The sequence below is a fragment of the Erythrolamprus reginae genome, chromosome 3 (assembly GCF_031021105.1).
Source record: "Erythrolamprus reginae isolate rEryReg1 chromosome 3, rEryReg1.hap1, whole genome shotgun sequence".
NCBI lineage: Eukaryota > Metazoa > Chordata > Lepidosauria > Squamata > Dipsadidae > Erythrolamprus > Erythrolamprus reginae.
The window spans coordinates 116,861,771-116,876,697 of NC_091952.1; the positions used below are offsets into that span (position 1 = coordinate 116,861,771).

Below are 14,927 nucleotides of genomic sequence, written 5' to 3' on the forward strand. Positions count from 1 at the left end.
TGTAAATGATTGTAATTTATAATAAAGTGAGCATAGATGATATTACCTAGTTTCGGTAATGGAACCTCTTCAAGAAAACAGCTAAGGACAAAGGACCCCTCGTTTCAACTCTGAGCTACAAATATTCTGCTTTATTGAAAAGTACTTCTATAATTACTAAAGAAAGGCATAAATTCCATTTATGGTTTCACATAAGTCTGGAAGAGATCAATATTATTATGGATTCTTCTTCTTGTGCCATATCTGTCATTGGATATTGGCGATTATGGGTTACATTAATAAATCACCGATTGAAAAGAAAATTGTAGTATAATTACCATATAAACAAAAATATCACTTAAACAGAAAGATCTGTTGTTTTGATGTTTTGTCTGGTTTTTAGAGGGGAACACCCCGCACAATTTCCTTGGATATCATATCAAAAGGGTACACGCTGGAGAAAGCAGCCTTAGTAAATTGTGCCCATGGACCAGATCCATCAGTTTTCCATTTTGACATCCATCATCCCACACCAGTTCTTTGCAGCAGCTCTTTCACTCTATCCTAACAACTTGGATGAGGGACATAATTGTGCTGAACTTTTAGGAACAGTTTATCTGAATGATGATATTCGTCCATCGTGTTTGAAGAGGACCTTGACATCTAACAGATTGTGGACTGTCCACAATGTGTTCACAGGTGACTGGTAAGATTTATACAGGCACAAAATGTTCTGCTACTATTTAACATCTACATGAAGCCGCTGGGTGAGATCATCCAACGGTATGGGGTGAGGTATCATCAGTACGCTGATGATACCCAGTTATACATCTCCACCCATTCCAATTCAGTGAAGCGATGGATGTGATGTGCCAGTGCCTGGATTCTGTAAGGGTCTGGATGGAGGCAACAGGCTCAAACTCAACCCAGAGAAGACTGAGTGGCTGTGGGCATTTCCTCCTAAGGACTATTTGATCTGTCCGTCCATTGTTCTGTGGGGGGGGGGAAACTTTGATCCCCTGAGATAAAGTCCGTAACTTGAGTATCCTCCTGGACCCACAGCTGATCACCATCTCTCAGCTGTGGCCAGGGGGACTTTTGCCCAGGTTCTTTTGGTTCACCAGTTGCAGCCCTACCTGGATTAGGAGGCTCTACACACAGTCACTCAGACCCTCATCACCTCCCATCTTGATTATTGCAACACGCTCTACATGGGGCTACCCTTGAAGAGTGTTCAGAGACTCCAAATTGTCCAGAATGCAGCCGTGTGAGCTGTCATGGGTGTACCTCGGTATACCCATATAACATCTACACTCTGCGAGCTGCACTGGCTTCCTATTAGTCTGCAGGCACAATTCAAGGTGTTAGTTATCATCTATAAAGCCCTATACGGCTCAAGGCCAGGCTATTTACGGGACCACCTCCTGCCACACACCTCCTAGACACCTATAAGAGCACACAGAGTTGGCTCCTCCAGGTCCCGTCGACCAAACAATGCAGGTTGGCAGGGCTGTGGGGAAGGGCCTTCTCTGTTGTGGCCCCGGCTGTATGGAACCAACTCCCCCCTCCCCGAGGCCCATACTGCTCCCACCCCATTGGCATTTTGTAAAGCCACTGAGACCTGGCTTTGCCGGCAGGCCTGGGGCCCATGAATTTAACAACTATCATGACCATATTGTATGAATGTTATGTGTGCATGTTGATGGGTTAGTTATTATGATTTTTAATTAAGATTTTATAGTTTAGTTTTTATATTTGACTTCTTCTTATTGTTTTTGTCATTTTTATACTGTTGTAACCTGCCCTGAGTCCTTCAGGATACGGCGGCATAGAATTCGAATGAATGAATGAATGAATGAATGAATGAATGAATGAATGAATGAATGAATGAATGAATGAATGAATAAATAAATAAATAAACTGTCACAGCTATTTATTTGCAGCTCTGGCTTTGCGGAGTGCTCACTTCTTTTCTGCTACGAATGTTCTTCTGTCCTCAGATGTCTGGCAGCCTTGGTGGATCAGCCTGCACTATGTTAATCGATCTTGTGCCAGGTTTTCTAGGGACCTGAAGGAGGCAAGAAGAATATTCATTCAGAAGAATATCTGAATGATATTCAGCCTACAGAACACTAGCAGAGGTACAAAGGCCTTAATACCTATTTATGTGTGTGTGTTTATTCATATTTATGTAGCCATTTCTATCCTGCCTTTCTTCCAAGAACTTAAGGCGTGGCGGGCGAGGCGGGGCCGCCAGTCTGCGGAGAGGGGTGGCATACAAATCCAATAAATAAAATAAATAAAATAAATACATTTTTTCCACATCATTAATAAACCTGTGAGGTAAACTGGACTCAGACAGACTGGTCTAAACTTGCCTAATGTCTTAGCATGACTTCAATCTGAATTTCTCCAATCCCATTATTATTATTATTATTATTATTATTATTATTATTATTATTATTATTAATTAGATTTGTACGCCACCCCTCTCCGAAGACTCGGGGCGGCTCACAACAATAATAGAAACAATATAACAGTGAAACAAATCTAATATTAAAAATTCCTTTCCAGTGCGTCAACCATTAAACTATACTGGTTCCCAATATCATGCTATATACATATGTTAAAGGTAAAGGTTCCCCTCACCCATATGTGCTAAGTCGTTCCCAACTGTAGGGGCTGGTGCTCATTTCCATTTCTAGGTTGAAGAGTCAGTGCTATCTGATGACAATTCCGTGGTCATGTGGCCGGCGTGACTACATGCCCAAGTCGCACGAACGCTGTTACCTCCCCACCAAGGTGGTTCCTATTTTTATACTTGCATTTTTACATGCTTTTGAACTGCTAATTTGGAAGAAGCTGGAGCAAGTCATGGGAACTTGCTCTGTTACACGGCACTAGGGATTCGAACCACTGAACTGCCAACCTTCTGAACGGCAAGCTCAGCGTCTTAGCCACTGAGCCATCGCGTCCCTATACACATATCCACACATAATTCAGGCAATGTATATAGTATACAGTATAGTTTATTGTTTATAATATGGTTAATGTGGGACACATATCGCTAAAAAGAAGGAAAAGACAAGTCTACGCTCAAAATGTTAACCCCTAAGAGTTCAATGGGACTACTGGCTAAATAGAGTCAGATGGGGCTGTATTTTGCCACAGTACTGTCACTGGAAACTGCTATATATTATTTGCACTGTCATTGTTATGTTGTGCTTCTTTACAGCCAGCCTGAGCATCACAATAAATTATACTGCTCAAAAAAATAAAGGGAATACTCAAATAACACATCCTAGCTCTGAATGAATGAAATATTCTCATTGAATATTTTGTTCTGTACAAAGTTGAATGTGCACAACAGCATGTTAAATTGATTGTCAATCGGTGTTGCTTCCTAAGTGGACAGTTTGATTTCACAGAGGTTTGATTGTTTAAGTATTCCCTTTATTTTTTTGACCAGTGTAATTGTGCTGAATTTGGTGGGACTTCTTTCCTAATTGTGATGTTAGGATATCCGTGGATTCTTCCCATGTTACTGATGAATAATTGAGGCTGAAATACAGGTAGTCCTTGTCTTATAACAGTCCATTTGGTGACTGTTCAAAGTTACAACAGTGCTGAAAAATGTGATTTATGATCACTTCTCACAGTTATGACCTTTGCAGCATCCCCATGAACATGTGATCAAAATTCAGATGCTTGGCAACTGGTTCATATTTATGACCGCTGCAGGGTCCTAGGGCCATATGATCTTCTTTTGCAACCTCCTGACAAGCAAAGTCAATGGGGAAGACAGATTCATTTGACAACTGGGTTGCTAACCTATCAACTGCAGTGATTCACTTAACTGTGACAAGAAAGGTTGTAAAATGGGGCAAAACTCATTTCACAAGTCTCACTGAACAACAGAACTTTTAGGCTCAGCTGAGATCATAAGTCAAAAACTGCCTGTATTAGATCCAATCTGCCAACTGTCTAAGCATATTTTCATTATTTTCCTAGGTTGCCTAGCATAAGGAGAACATTTATGGGTATGCAATCATGCCCGTACATACATTCATCCAACTTAGCATCCACAGCTAAGGGCAGTTTTATGCTCTTAATTCCTAAAAATGTACTTAATTCCTTAAAAAATGACAGTGTCACATCTCCATGCCCCCCTGATCTGACATGTTCCTAGTTACTTCAGCAAAAGGGGGGCATACTGAAAAGCATCTCCCCCGTCAAATGTAAGTGCTGTACTTTATGATTCTTGATGAATTTATCTTTTCTTTTATGTACACTGAGAGTATATGCACCAAGACAAATTCCTTGTGTGTCCAATGACACTTGGCCAATAAAAATATTCTATTCTATTCTATATTATTTTCTTCTATATTCTATATCTCTTCTCTAGAATAGAATTCTATAGAAAACCCAGCTGGAAACTCCTTGCTGGATTTCAGGTTCTTTATGTGACATATACAACTGGTCATATATACAACCTGAAGTCCAGCAAGAAGTTTCCAGCTGGGCTTCAAGGGATTTTGTCCACAAACCTCCTTGGTGGTTTGCCAAAAGCATGGGTCCTATGCATTTCCCACAACCTGCTTTTTCCTTGACCACAGCGACAAATATTGAGGAAAAGGTTAGGTAGGGGCAGTTGAGGGGATGAAGAGCCCAAGAAGCGCACTCTGCTTCGTTTCAGGTTGACTTAAGGGTCCTCATCCCTTAAGTCAAGGGAAGAGCGCTTGGGTGTGTGTGGGGCGGGGGTGTCCTCTTACGCCCCTAACTCTCCTCAGCCAAGTCGTCTCCCGTTCCTCTGTGGGGGGAGGGGGTGACGGCGCCGTGACCCAATCGCCGCCGCGCGTCCTTGTGTCCCCCGCTCACCTGAATGGGTCGCTTGGGGAACGCGCCGGGGTCGAGAGTTCGCGGGTTGAAGGGGAGGGGCGGGCGGGCGACAAAGGCGTGGCTTTCCGAGTTCTCAGGAAACTTCCCATTGGTTTGTGGCCGGCATCCTCCCTGTCAATTTAGACTCCCCTAAGAAGGGGAGAGGAGGAGGGGGGGAGCCGTCCGTCCGTCCTCCCGCCCGCCCTCTCGCTCGCTCTCTTGGCGGCCGCTTTCCCGGTGCGCCTCTTGGCCAGCCCCCTTTCGTGGGATGCAGCCTTTAGTGGAGATGCTGCGCTCCTCGCGTATGGATTGAAGCCCCTCTCCTCCACCTCCTTTCGGTCTGGAGAGGCGACTCGGGAGGGCCGGATCCGGGCGCTGTTAGACATCCCCCCTCCCTCCACGAGAAGAGGCAGCGCCGATCCAAAGTCGCCCCCCACCCACCCACCTCCTCGCTTTTTCCCGGGAGCGGATTTTTTTTTTTAACCTTTTTGAACCTAGCTGTCCTCGGACTCTCGATGGGTCCCTGAAAGGAATCGAGGCCGAGCGTCTCTTTGGAATACGAGCGGGACGGAGGCGGCCGCGGCGGGCGAGCCGGGGCGGAGAGAAGCGCGGCGGGCGAAGCGGGGCCGCCAGTCGGCGCGCCCGGGTCTTTGGGGGCGAACCATGGAGACGAGTCGGCAGTGGTCCACCCGGTGGAAAACGAAACGGCGGTTCGGGGACTCGGCTTGTCCCGCTCTACTTCTATTCATCTCGGTGGCGCTGCTGCTTCAAGCGGCGGAAGTCCGAGGAGGTAAGAGAGCTTTTGTAGGTAACAGAGTTGGAAGGGGACCTTGGAGGTCATCTAGTCCAGTGTTTCCCAACCATGGCAACTTGAAGGTATTTGGACTTCAACTCCCAGAATTCCCCAGCCAGCGAATGCTGGCTGGGGAATTCTGGAAGTTGAAGTCCAGATAGCTTCAAGTTGCCAAGGTTGGGAAACACTGATCTAGTCCACTCCCTGCCCATGCTGGAGACCTGTACTAGGGATTCGAACAGCCGAACTGCCAATCTTTCTGATCAACATGCTCTGTGCCTTAGCGTTGTAGCCTTTAGACTTATATACCACTTCGTAGTGCTTAGCCCTCTCTAAGCGGTTTATAGAATCAGCCTATTCAATCTGGGTCCTCATTTTACCCACCTGGGAAGGATGGGAGGCTGAGTCAACCTTGAGCCGGTGGTGAGATTTGAACTGGTGAACTACAGCATACACACCTTAAGCCCCGGCTAGAAGAGATGGGACTGGGGTGTGTGTGAGAGAAAGACGACATCAGGCCAGGTCGCAGCCCCCGATTTCTAAGGTGACCCTAGCAAGTGAAACGGAGATCGAACCTGCCTCTCTCCCTGATCAAATTCCCTGAAATGAATGGAGGCGGGGGGGGGGGGGGGGAGCAACCTCGGGGATCTGCTCGCTTGATTGGATTGGGGAGCACTCTATGTATGCTCCAGGGAATCCCCCCCCCTCTCTTGTGGATTGAGCCGTTCAGTGGAGCCTGGACCTCGGCTGGTCCTTAATACGAATTAGGAGCTGCTTCACTTTAGCGTACTGGAAGGATGCTGGGAAGAGAATTGAAGGATTCTCCCGGGTTCTGCCCGTCCCACTAAATCCAGTAAAGTTTTCATTTCTCGATAGAAAAATCCATATATAGGATCGGTCCGGGAGTCTCAAATACCGTCTCCGCCCAGTTTTTAAAAGCGCGGTGGGGGCAAAAAGTAAGACTGAGAAAGAGGTGGGTTGCTGAATGCAGTAATGGAAAGATCTGAAACTCGAGAAGACCACAAGGAACCTTTGGAACAAAAAGACCCGACTGTTTTTTTTAGGGTGTTGGTGGTTTTGAAACCGGTCGAAGAGATGGCTTGTGCATATTCCCTCTCATCATTCCCTTGCTTAAACTCTTTGAGATTCTTAAACTTGAGTGTGAATTTACAGGCGCGCGTTTGGCCAAAGGGAAGAAAAGAAGGGAAAAGCAGAGGGGAAGGTTTGGCTCACATTCATAGATGGACCACACTAGACTGCAAAATCCACAGGCTTTTAATTTTTTTTAAAATCAAGAATGATTTCAAATGGACTCAGAGCTCTTCCTAGCTTGGATTCTGAAATGTCTCGATAATCACTTGCTTGATCTGTCTTGGACTTGCTTGAGAACTTTTGAGCGATGCAGTAGATGCGATGCATCAGGTGTCTTGTAGGTAGCTGACAAGAAGACTTCAGAAGAAGCGAAGATCTCCGCATTCCAGAGAGCCCTGAGGGTTTAACCCGTCTCAAATATTACCTTATCTGCCCCCACACTCTGGCTGCATGTCCTAAAAGTCCCCATTGACTCCAGCCAGCTTACGTGGCAAGGCTGAAACAGGAGGGCAATGCACAGAGGAGCAGGAAACTCCTCCCTCTTAGGTGCATCTTTGGCAGAAGGAACGGAATGGAATGAATGAATGAATGAATGGTCCCATAGGTGGGCATGTGTTCGTCTGCAGCTTCTTGAGCTGCAGATGTTGAATCTTACTAAGAAGATCAGAGAGGGAGGCAGAGAGAGTGAGACAGACAGACAGACAGACAGACAGACAGACAGACAGACAGACAGACAGACAGGAAGGTGGCATAATAATAAGGCTATTTTTTCCCTATTGGGAGAACATACCAACACAATCTCCTTTATAATAAGCTGAATGAGTTCTAATCCAGGTACCTGGGATCCATGATGGGGAGGTTTCCTGGAAAATTAGAGGGTTTTTTCCAAAGTCCGGTTTCATAGCAATTTGCTTATCCCTTCCCTCCTATTCTCCAGAGATTTGCCTTTGTGACTACATTCTTTGCTAACTGCTTCTGTCCAGTGAAATCTGTTGAAGTTATTATTTATTTATTTGTTTGTTTGTTTGATTTATTTGATTTATATGCTGCCACTCTCTGAGGATTTGGGGTGGAATAGTGTATGTGTCCTTCCTTCCTTCCTTCCTTCCTTCCTTCCTTCCTTCCTTCCTTCTTTCCTCCCTCCCTCCCTCCTTTCCTTCCTTCTTTCCTCCCTCCCTCCCTCCTTTCCTTCCTTCTTTCCTCTTTTACATCCCAAAACCATGATGATATGAGGACTCTAACTCCATTAATAAAACAATTTCCTCTTTAAAAGTACTTCTTGCTTTTCTGGATTGGATGTTTCCTTTCATTGGCTCAACTGTTAAGCCCCAAGGAGAGGAGAAAGATGCTTCCTGAAAGCTCCCGTTCAGCCTCTGGGTTCCTGCTCACCTCTTGGACTGGACCTGTCAGTCACCTCAGCCTGTCTCTCTGCCCCCTGCTGGCCTGCTCTGAAATAAAGCTGTGGGCACAGAAGTCAAGCCACACTTTCAGCTCAGAGGCAGGGGTAGGATTACTATTTTCTTGCTTGGTGCCAAGAAAAGCTTGCAGAGAAGGGATGTGTGATTGGGGAAAAACACAGCTACTATTTTCTTAACGTTCCTTTCTTCCAAATATCCAAATATGACTTGAAGATTACTGTCCCTGACCAATTGGTTCACTTTGCACATCTTTTCTGAGAAATCAAAGGCTAAGCAGCATTTTTCTTTTCTTTTTTCCAAAAAGGAGTGAATCTTGCTATTCTCCCAGTGCAGTTCAGATAATTGGAAATAGGCAGATGCTAGTGTTGCTGTGTGGTGTTGCTCCTTCTAGGGTTGTAATTCACTGAAGTATGCAATATGGGAGAATGTTTTGATGAAACTGCCTCTGGGTAGACATATATTGGAATGCTGCTGCCTGATGACAATTTGACAGAGTGGCTAAGAAATCGCGCTTTTGACAAATCCCTGCATCACATCCTAATATCTGCCCCCCCCCCCCAAAAAAAAGGCCCAAAAGAAATGTGCAGACATGCTGTTCTTTGTTTCTTTTCCCAGAAAAGTCCTCAAGTTCCTTCCTGAACAGTGGTAACTGTTTGAAGTACAGTCAAACTTTTGATATTTTTAGCAGGAATTAAAATTAAGTGGGAGAAAGAGAGAGCTCATTTGGCATTTCCGAAAGGCATAGGTTAAAAGTTGCATTCTTTTACTTTTCCCTTTGTTGTGGTTAGCAAGACCTCCAAGATGTAGAATAGACACAAACTGTATCCCATGCAATGGTAAAAGAACAGGGGAAGGTAACAATGCAATACACACAGTTTATTAAAATAAAGCCAAGGTAAAATAGCCTCTAGATATTCTAAAGATATTAACTTTAAAATTTAATGTAAAGTAGCTCTAATATTAAAATGACAGTGAATTATTTTACTTAAAAAGCAGTTTTCCAAGCAAGGTTAATGAGTTTTCTTTAAAAGTTACTAATCCCAATTATTTTATTCTTATACATATAATAAGCTCTGCTGAAGATGCAGAAATTTCCAACTTAACATATAATTGCACATATGCAATGTGATGTTCATGTGAATGCAACTCTATTGAATAAGTGGTGCTGTCTTAATATGAGTGAAGGTATGCAATGCTATAAAACTGAGATGATTTAGAAAAATCTCTGCAACATATTGTGATGAATGATGTGAGAGGTTGATGATGCTACCATGCAAGAATTCCCATTCAGATAATGTTTTGCAAATTCATATATATATTGGCACTGTAGTCTGGACCCTTGCTGGGTAGAAGGAGAAAGTATCATTAGATATACAGTATTGCAGAGAGAGGAAGGGAGGGAAGGAGAGGAAAGGAAGGAAGGAAGGAAGGAAGGAAGGAAGGAAGAAAGAAAGAAAGAAAGAAAGAAAGAAAGAAAGAAAGAAAGAAAGAAAGAAAGAAACAATGCTTCATTTTCATGAAACACATGTAAACACATTTGATGTGCTTTCTGGTTTTTTTTTGGAAAAACAGTTTATTCTAACATATTTTTAATGTGTGGATTATTTTTGTAATATTAAATCAGAGAGAAAAGAAAGAAAGAAAGAAAGAAAGAAAGAAAGAAAGATGCTTCATTTTCATGAAAACAGCTGCTATATGCAAATATATTTGATGTACTTTCTTTACTTACAGTAGAAACATTGAGGTAGCATGTGCTGATCAATTATGTTTGTCATAGTTACCAAAAATTATTCTTTTCAGATTACATTAATATCTTACTTGTTAGATACCATTCAAAGCAGGTTAAGCAGAATTCCTAGAATCTTATCTACTGAGTTAGGAAAGATGATCAAATTAGAAAACAATGAGGAGAAATCTAAAATAAATTCTAACCATAGACAAGGTTTTGAATCCCATGGATTAGAGAGTAACACGATCCCAATATCCTCATGGCACATCTTTAACTTTGGCAGTGAAAAGAACCAAGGTCCAGTCTGAAAAACCTTTCTAGTGGCCAAACACCGATATCTTTTTCTCTCTCTCTCTTTCTGGTCTGGCAGCTGACAAGAAAATATGCCTGGTATGTTGTCTAAATTCTGCAGTTCTTTACTTGCCTTTTACAAGGAGGTGAGAAGAGGAGGGGGAAAAATCCCCTGTAAAGAAAGAAAGATTTTTTCCCCCCTCACTGCTAAACTACTCCTTCTAAGAAATGGTTCCCTATTTTATTGCTGATTTACATACTTCAAAAAATCTCAGAACAGACCTCTCCCCTTTCTGAAACATGGAAGAAATGTGCACGTTTTGATCTTAATCAGTTTTAATCTTAATCTGTGTCTCTAAACTTCTCTGCTGAGAAGAAGGCGATTGTAGAACAGGGATGTCTTTCATAATCCTCAGTCTTTTGATGTTCTCTCTAGAGAAGTAGAAATTTGGGATTAAAAGGATCATTGAATGCATTTGAGGTCATAAGATGAAATATGGCCTGCTGGCCGGCCTGGGCTGTTGCAATAAGCGATTAAAAGGGCATTGGAATGAGGCTCAAAGAAGGAGGGTCTGGAAGCAAACTTTGAACGTAATAAAAAGGACTTTGCCCATTTTGGAAATGATTTTGAAGAGCTTTGGAGCAAATTGAGAGCATCACCTTTCTGGACAGGACTTTGAAAAAAATATGCCTGCTGTAACGAACAGGAGAGAGATGTGCTCACGTTGGTGTGAGATCTGAAGCCCTTTTACAAATGCACAGCCTTTCTAATAAATAACAGAAAGCATTGCTTTGATGAAATCAGTAAATAAATAAATCGCTTTGAGAATATTGGGAGCCCAGGTGGTGCAGTGATTAAAGTGCAGTATTGCAGGCTCACAGCCTAGAGTTCAAGCCTGATGGAGTTCAAGGTTGACTCAGCCTTCCATCCTTCCAAGGTCGGCAAAATGAGGACCCAGATTATTGGGGACAATATGCAAATAAGGCTTACGTTGTAAACCACCCAGAAAGTGTTGTGAAGCACTATGGGATGATATTTAAGCCTAAATACTATTGTTATGCTATGCTATACTTCATAGAATATAATTAGAATAGAATAGAACAGAACAGAATAGAATAGAATAGAATTCTTTATTGGACACACAAGGAATTCATATTGGTGCACATGGAATTAGTGTATATAAAAGAAAAGATACATTTGTCAAGAATCATAAGGTACAACACTTAATGATAGTTCATATAGAAATAAACAATCCAATCGTATTAGGAACCATTCAATATAAATAGGAATGATACAAGCAACAAAGTTACAGTCATACAATCATTTGTGGGAGGAGATTGGTGATGGGAACGATGAGAAGATTAATAGTAGTGCAGATTAAGTAAATAGTTTGACAGTGTTGAGCAAATGGCTTAGTATTAGATTGCTCAGTTTTACATGTAGAAGATCCCCAGTTGAGCTTTTGGCATTTCTGGTAAAAAAGGATTAGGGAAGTCGTTAGGGCATAAGAATTTGCCTTCATCTTGAGATGCTAGAAGCAGTTTGGGATATTCCATGTATTTCAATTTTGATACACCAAACATTAAACTCTTCTTTTTTGTCCCATTATGGTTTTTTAAATCCCAACCATGAATTCTGAACAGCCATACTAACTCCAAAAAAATAAAATACAGTTAGTTCTTGTTTAGTAATCACAATTGGGACCAGAAATTCAGTCATCAAGGGAAATAGTTGATAAATGAAACAGCAACTCTGCTTACAATCTTACTCCAACTTGCCTTTGTTTTACTGATTTATGAAAATTGTAAATGTGAGGTGTGGTCACAAAGTTACTTTTTCATCATGGTTGTAATTTTGGTCAGTAATATGTCAGTCCTTAAACAAGTACCTGCAAATAATCACTTTTTAAAAGTTGTTAAGTGTCCATACCATCCAAAAGAGGCAGTGTTCTGGTTCTGTCTCTATGTGTCCCATTTGCCACCACTCCTGCTTTCAAATGTTCTGTGTATTAGGAATATCTCTACAGAGGAAAAGGCAACCTAATGTTGCCTTAGGAATTTAGTCTAGGGCTCTCAGAAACAGTCAATGAAAAGAGGAAACGTATCCTGCAGCCAAGATAAGGGTAGTGTGAAGGCTGGGTCAACTCAAACCTCAGAACAGATGATGGCCAACAGCTGGGATGGGACCAGAAGCCTCTTTTAAAAAAAATGCAATGTAAATCCAATGTTCATTGATACATTATGGAGCACCCTTCAATAAATCTCTACAGTTCTCCTTGCCATGTCTTATTTTTGTCCCATTGTGCTAATGCCATGGACATTTTTTTTCTTGCTCTGTGGCCATTTGGTCTGTTTTAGTATAGAAGCCTTAAAAAACACTATTACAATATTGCTGTAAGCATAATAATAACAAAAGTCTACTGGGATAATTATACTTGTCACATCTTCGGTTTAATTTTGTATAACCAAAACACTGGATTTTATACTAGCAAACTTTAAGAAGTTTGCTCTTTTCTCACCATACTTTCCTGCTTTCTTTAAGGGAAAAAAAAGTCTTTAACCATTTGCTAATTTACTGTTGGGTCCAAGTAAGCTAAATGAAAGCAGAAGGCATCTCTTATGCTTTGAAGAAAGAAATTGCTCCTGGGGAAAAAAAACGTTTAGTCTTTTGGAATGAAAATACCACAGCTCCAAAGCCACAAATCACCCATTCACTACTTCTGAACTAACACAGAAAAGTGCATTACCAGCTGTCAGATTAAGGCATCATTTTAGAAAGAAAATAGTCAGCTTTGCAAGTTAATATAGCAAGGGTGTTGGCCTAGCATAATCTGATAACTGTGATTTTAGAATAAACTAGTGTTTAAGAATGTTCTTTTCTTTCAAAAGAAACCCTCGTGTGAGGAAGTTGGGATTCTGGAAGAAGCCAAAATAATGATACATTCAGTGCAAGAAATTAAAATTAACTTATTTTCTGCAGGTTATTAAGATATAAAATTGTTAAGTTTCAGAAATTTGCAGAATTGAAGCCAAGTCACCAAATGATCTCCCAAATCAAGATTAATAGAACAGAACAGAATAGAATAAAATTTTATTAGCCAAGTGTGATTGGACACAGCAAGAATTTGTCTTGGTGCATATGTTCTCAGTGTACATAAATGTAAGATAATCTAAATCTCTACATGTATTCAATTAAAGGTAAATGACCTATATATTTCCTCCTTCGGGAGACTCTGGTTTCCAGACTTGGATGCCATCACACATATGGCAAGACTTACACACTCTTGTGTCAGATGTCAGGATGTAAAGACATAATGGCATCATTTGTGTAAAGGCATCTTGGCATATCATGTGCAGCCACAGTGATGCTGTCATGACAGTGGGTGCAGTTGCTCAGTATTTGCCTTCATGCCTGTCTTTATTACACTTGTGAAGCTGTCAAAATGATTGCTGTGCATAAAGGAACCAGATGGCACTCAAGCACATCCATTTACATGATTCACATATCATGGTAGGTTGTGGTTTGCTGAATCCCAATTAAACATCTGGCTACATCAACACATTAAACGGAAGAGAGAAACCCACAAACATCTCCCACGCACCCATTTATGGCCAATTAACATCCCTAAGATTTTGTTGCTAAGCTCAGTAAAATAGCTTTTTAAAAAATGAGGTGGGAATGTTAATGAGAAGACCACTTAATTTTTTGGACAAGCAAAATATTTGGCTCCTGTTGAAAAGGTCCTTCTTATCACTGGCTTCCATGTAGTATGAGGCTGGCTGGTTTAGCCTCTTCCAGCAAGAATCAAAAGATTGACCATTGAGTTCTTCTTTGAGAATTATGCCATTACTAAAACAAGAAACAGATGGAAACTTTCCCATTCCCCCACACGACAGTCACTTGTAGCCCATTATATGGAGCAGGCAGGAGAAAGAGGAACAAATCTCTTGAACATTGATTGTAGTATAAATAGAATTTGCATTTGATATACAGCAATCACTGACATTTCTTTGGTAATGGCTTCTTAGCTTTTCTGGAAGAAATCAGAAGTTTCTATAGTCTTGTTTGCCTATATGTCTGTTTCCAATTCAGCCTGTGGGGAGATGTCAATAGAAAACAGAGTGGTATAATTTTGCTGCTTGCAATCACCACACTTGCCAGGAGGGTTAGCATAGCTGCCTGCTAAAAGGTTTCACTTAACAAGAGAGTAGTGTCAAGACTGAGGCTTGTTGGCAATACTGTACTCCTAATTAGTTTGCAGGGACAGCAGAAGCAGCTCGCAATGAAATATACAATTTTACAGAAATAAGCATAGGAAAAAAATAGCATTCAGACTGTTTTTTCTATCCTTATCCTGTCTATTCTTAAGAGATTAAATGTTTAGTTCTCCACCAGACATCTGTTTACTCATTCCAAAATTTGGAAATAAGGTTTGATCCACGGGTTCAGACTGGATTAGACAACCTGGAACTCATCTTCAAAACCAGTATAGAAATATAACATCCCATTAGCACAAAAGAACAAAATAAAATATGGCTCTGCACTACATCCTACAACATCTTGAATCTCAAAAGACCTATGCAAGGGTCCTCTTTGTAGACTTTAGTTCAGCATTCAATACCATTATATGGAACGTTCATTTAACTAAACTAAATCAGCTTGCGGTACCTGAATACACTTGTAAGTGGATCACAAGCTTCCTAACAAACAGGAAGCATCAGGTAAAGCTCGGCAAAATCACATCAG

The 14,927-nt window shown here is 41.5% G+C and overlaps 1 protein-coding gene across 1 annotated transcript in view; it reads left to right on the forward strand.

Annotated features, from left to right (window-relative positions):
• The first annotated feature begins 5,520 nt into the window (after window positions 1-5,520).
• COL11A1 (collagen type XI alpha 1 chain) overlaps window positions 5,521-14,927 on the forward strand; it is a 308,095-nt gene continuing 298,688 nt past the window's right edge. Inside the window, exon 1 of the mRNA XM_070748567.1 lies at window positions 5,521-5,647. Within this exon, the coding sequence (XP_070604668.1) occupies window positions 5,521-5,647 (127 nt within the window). The remainder of the gene's footprint in view (window positions 5,648-14,927) is intronic.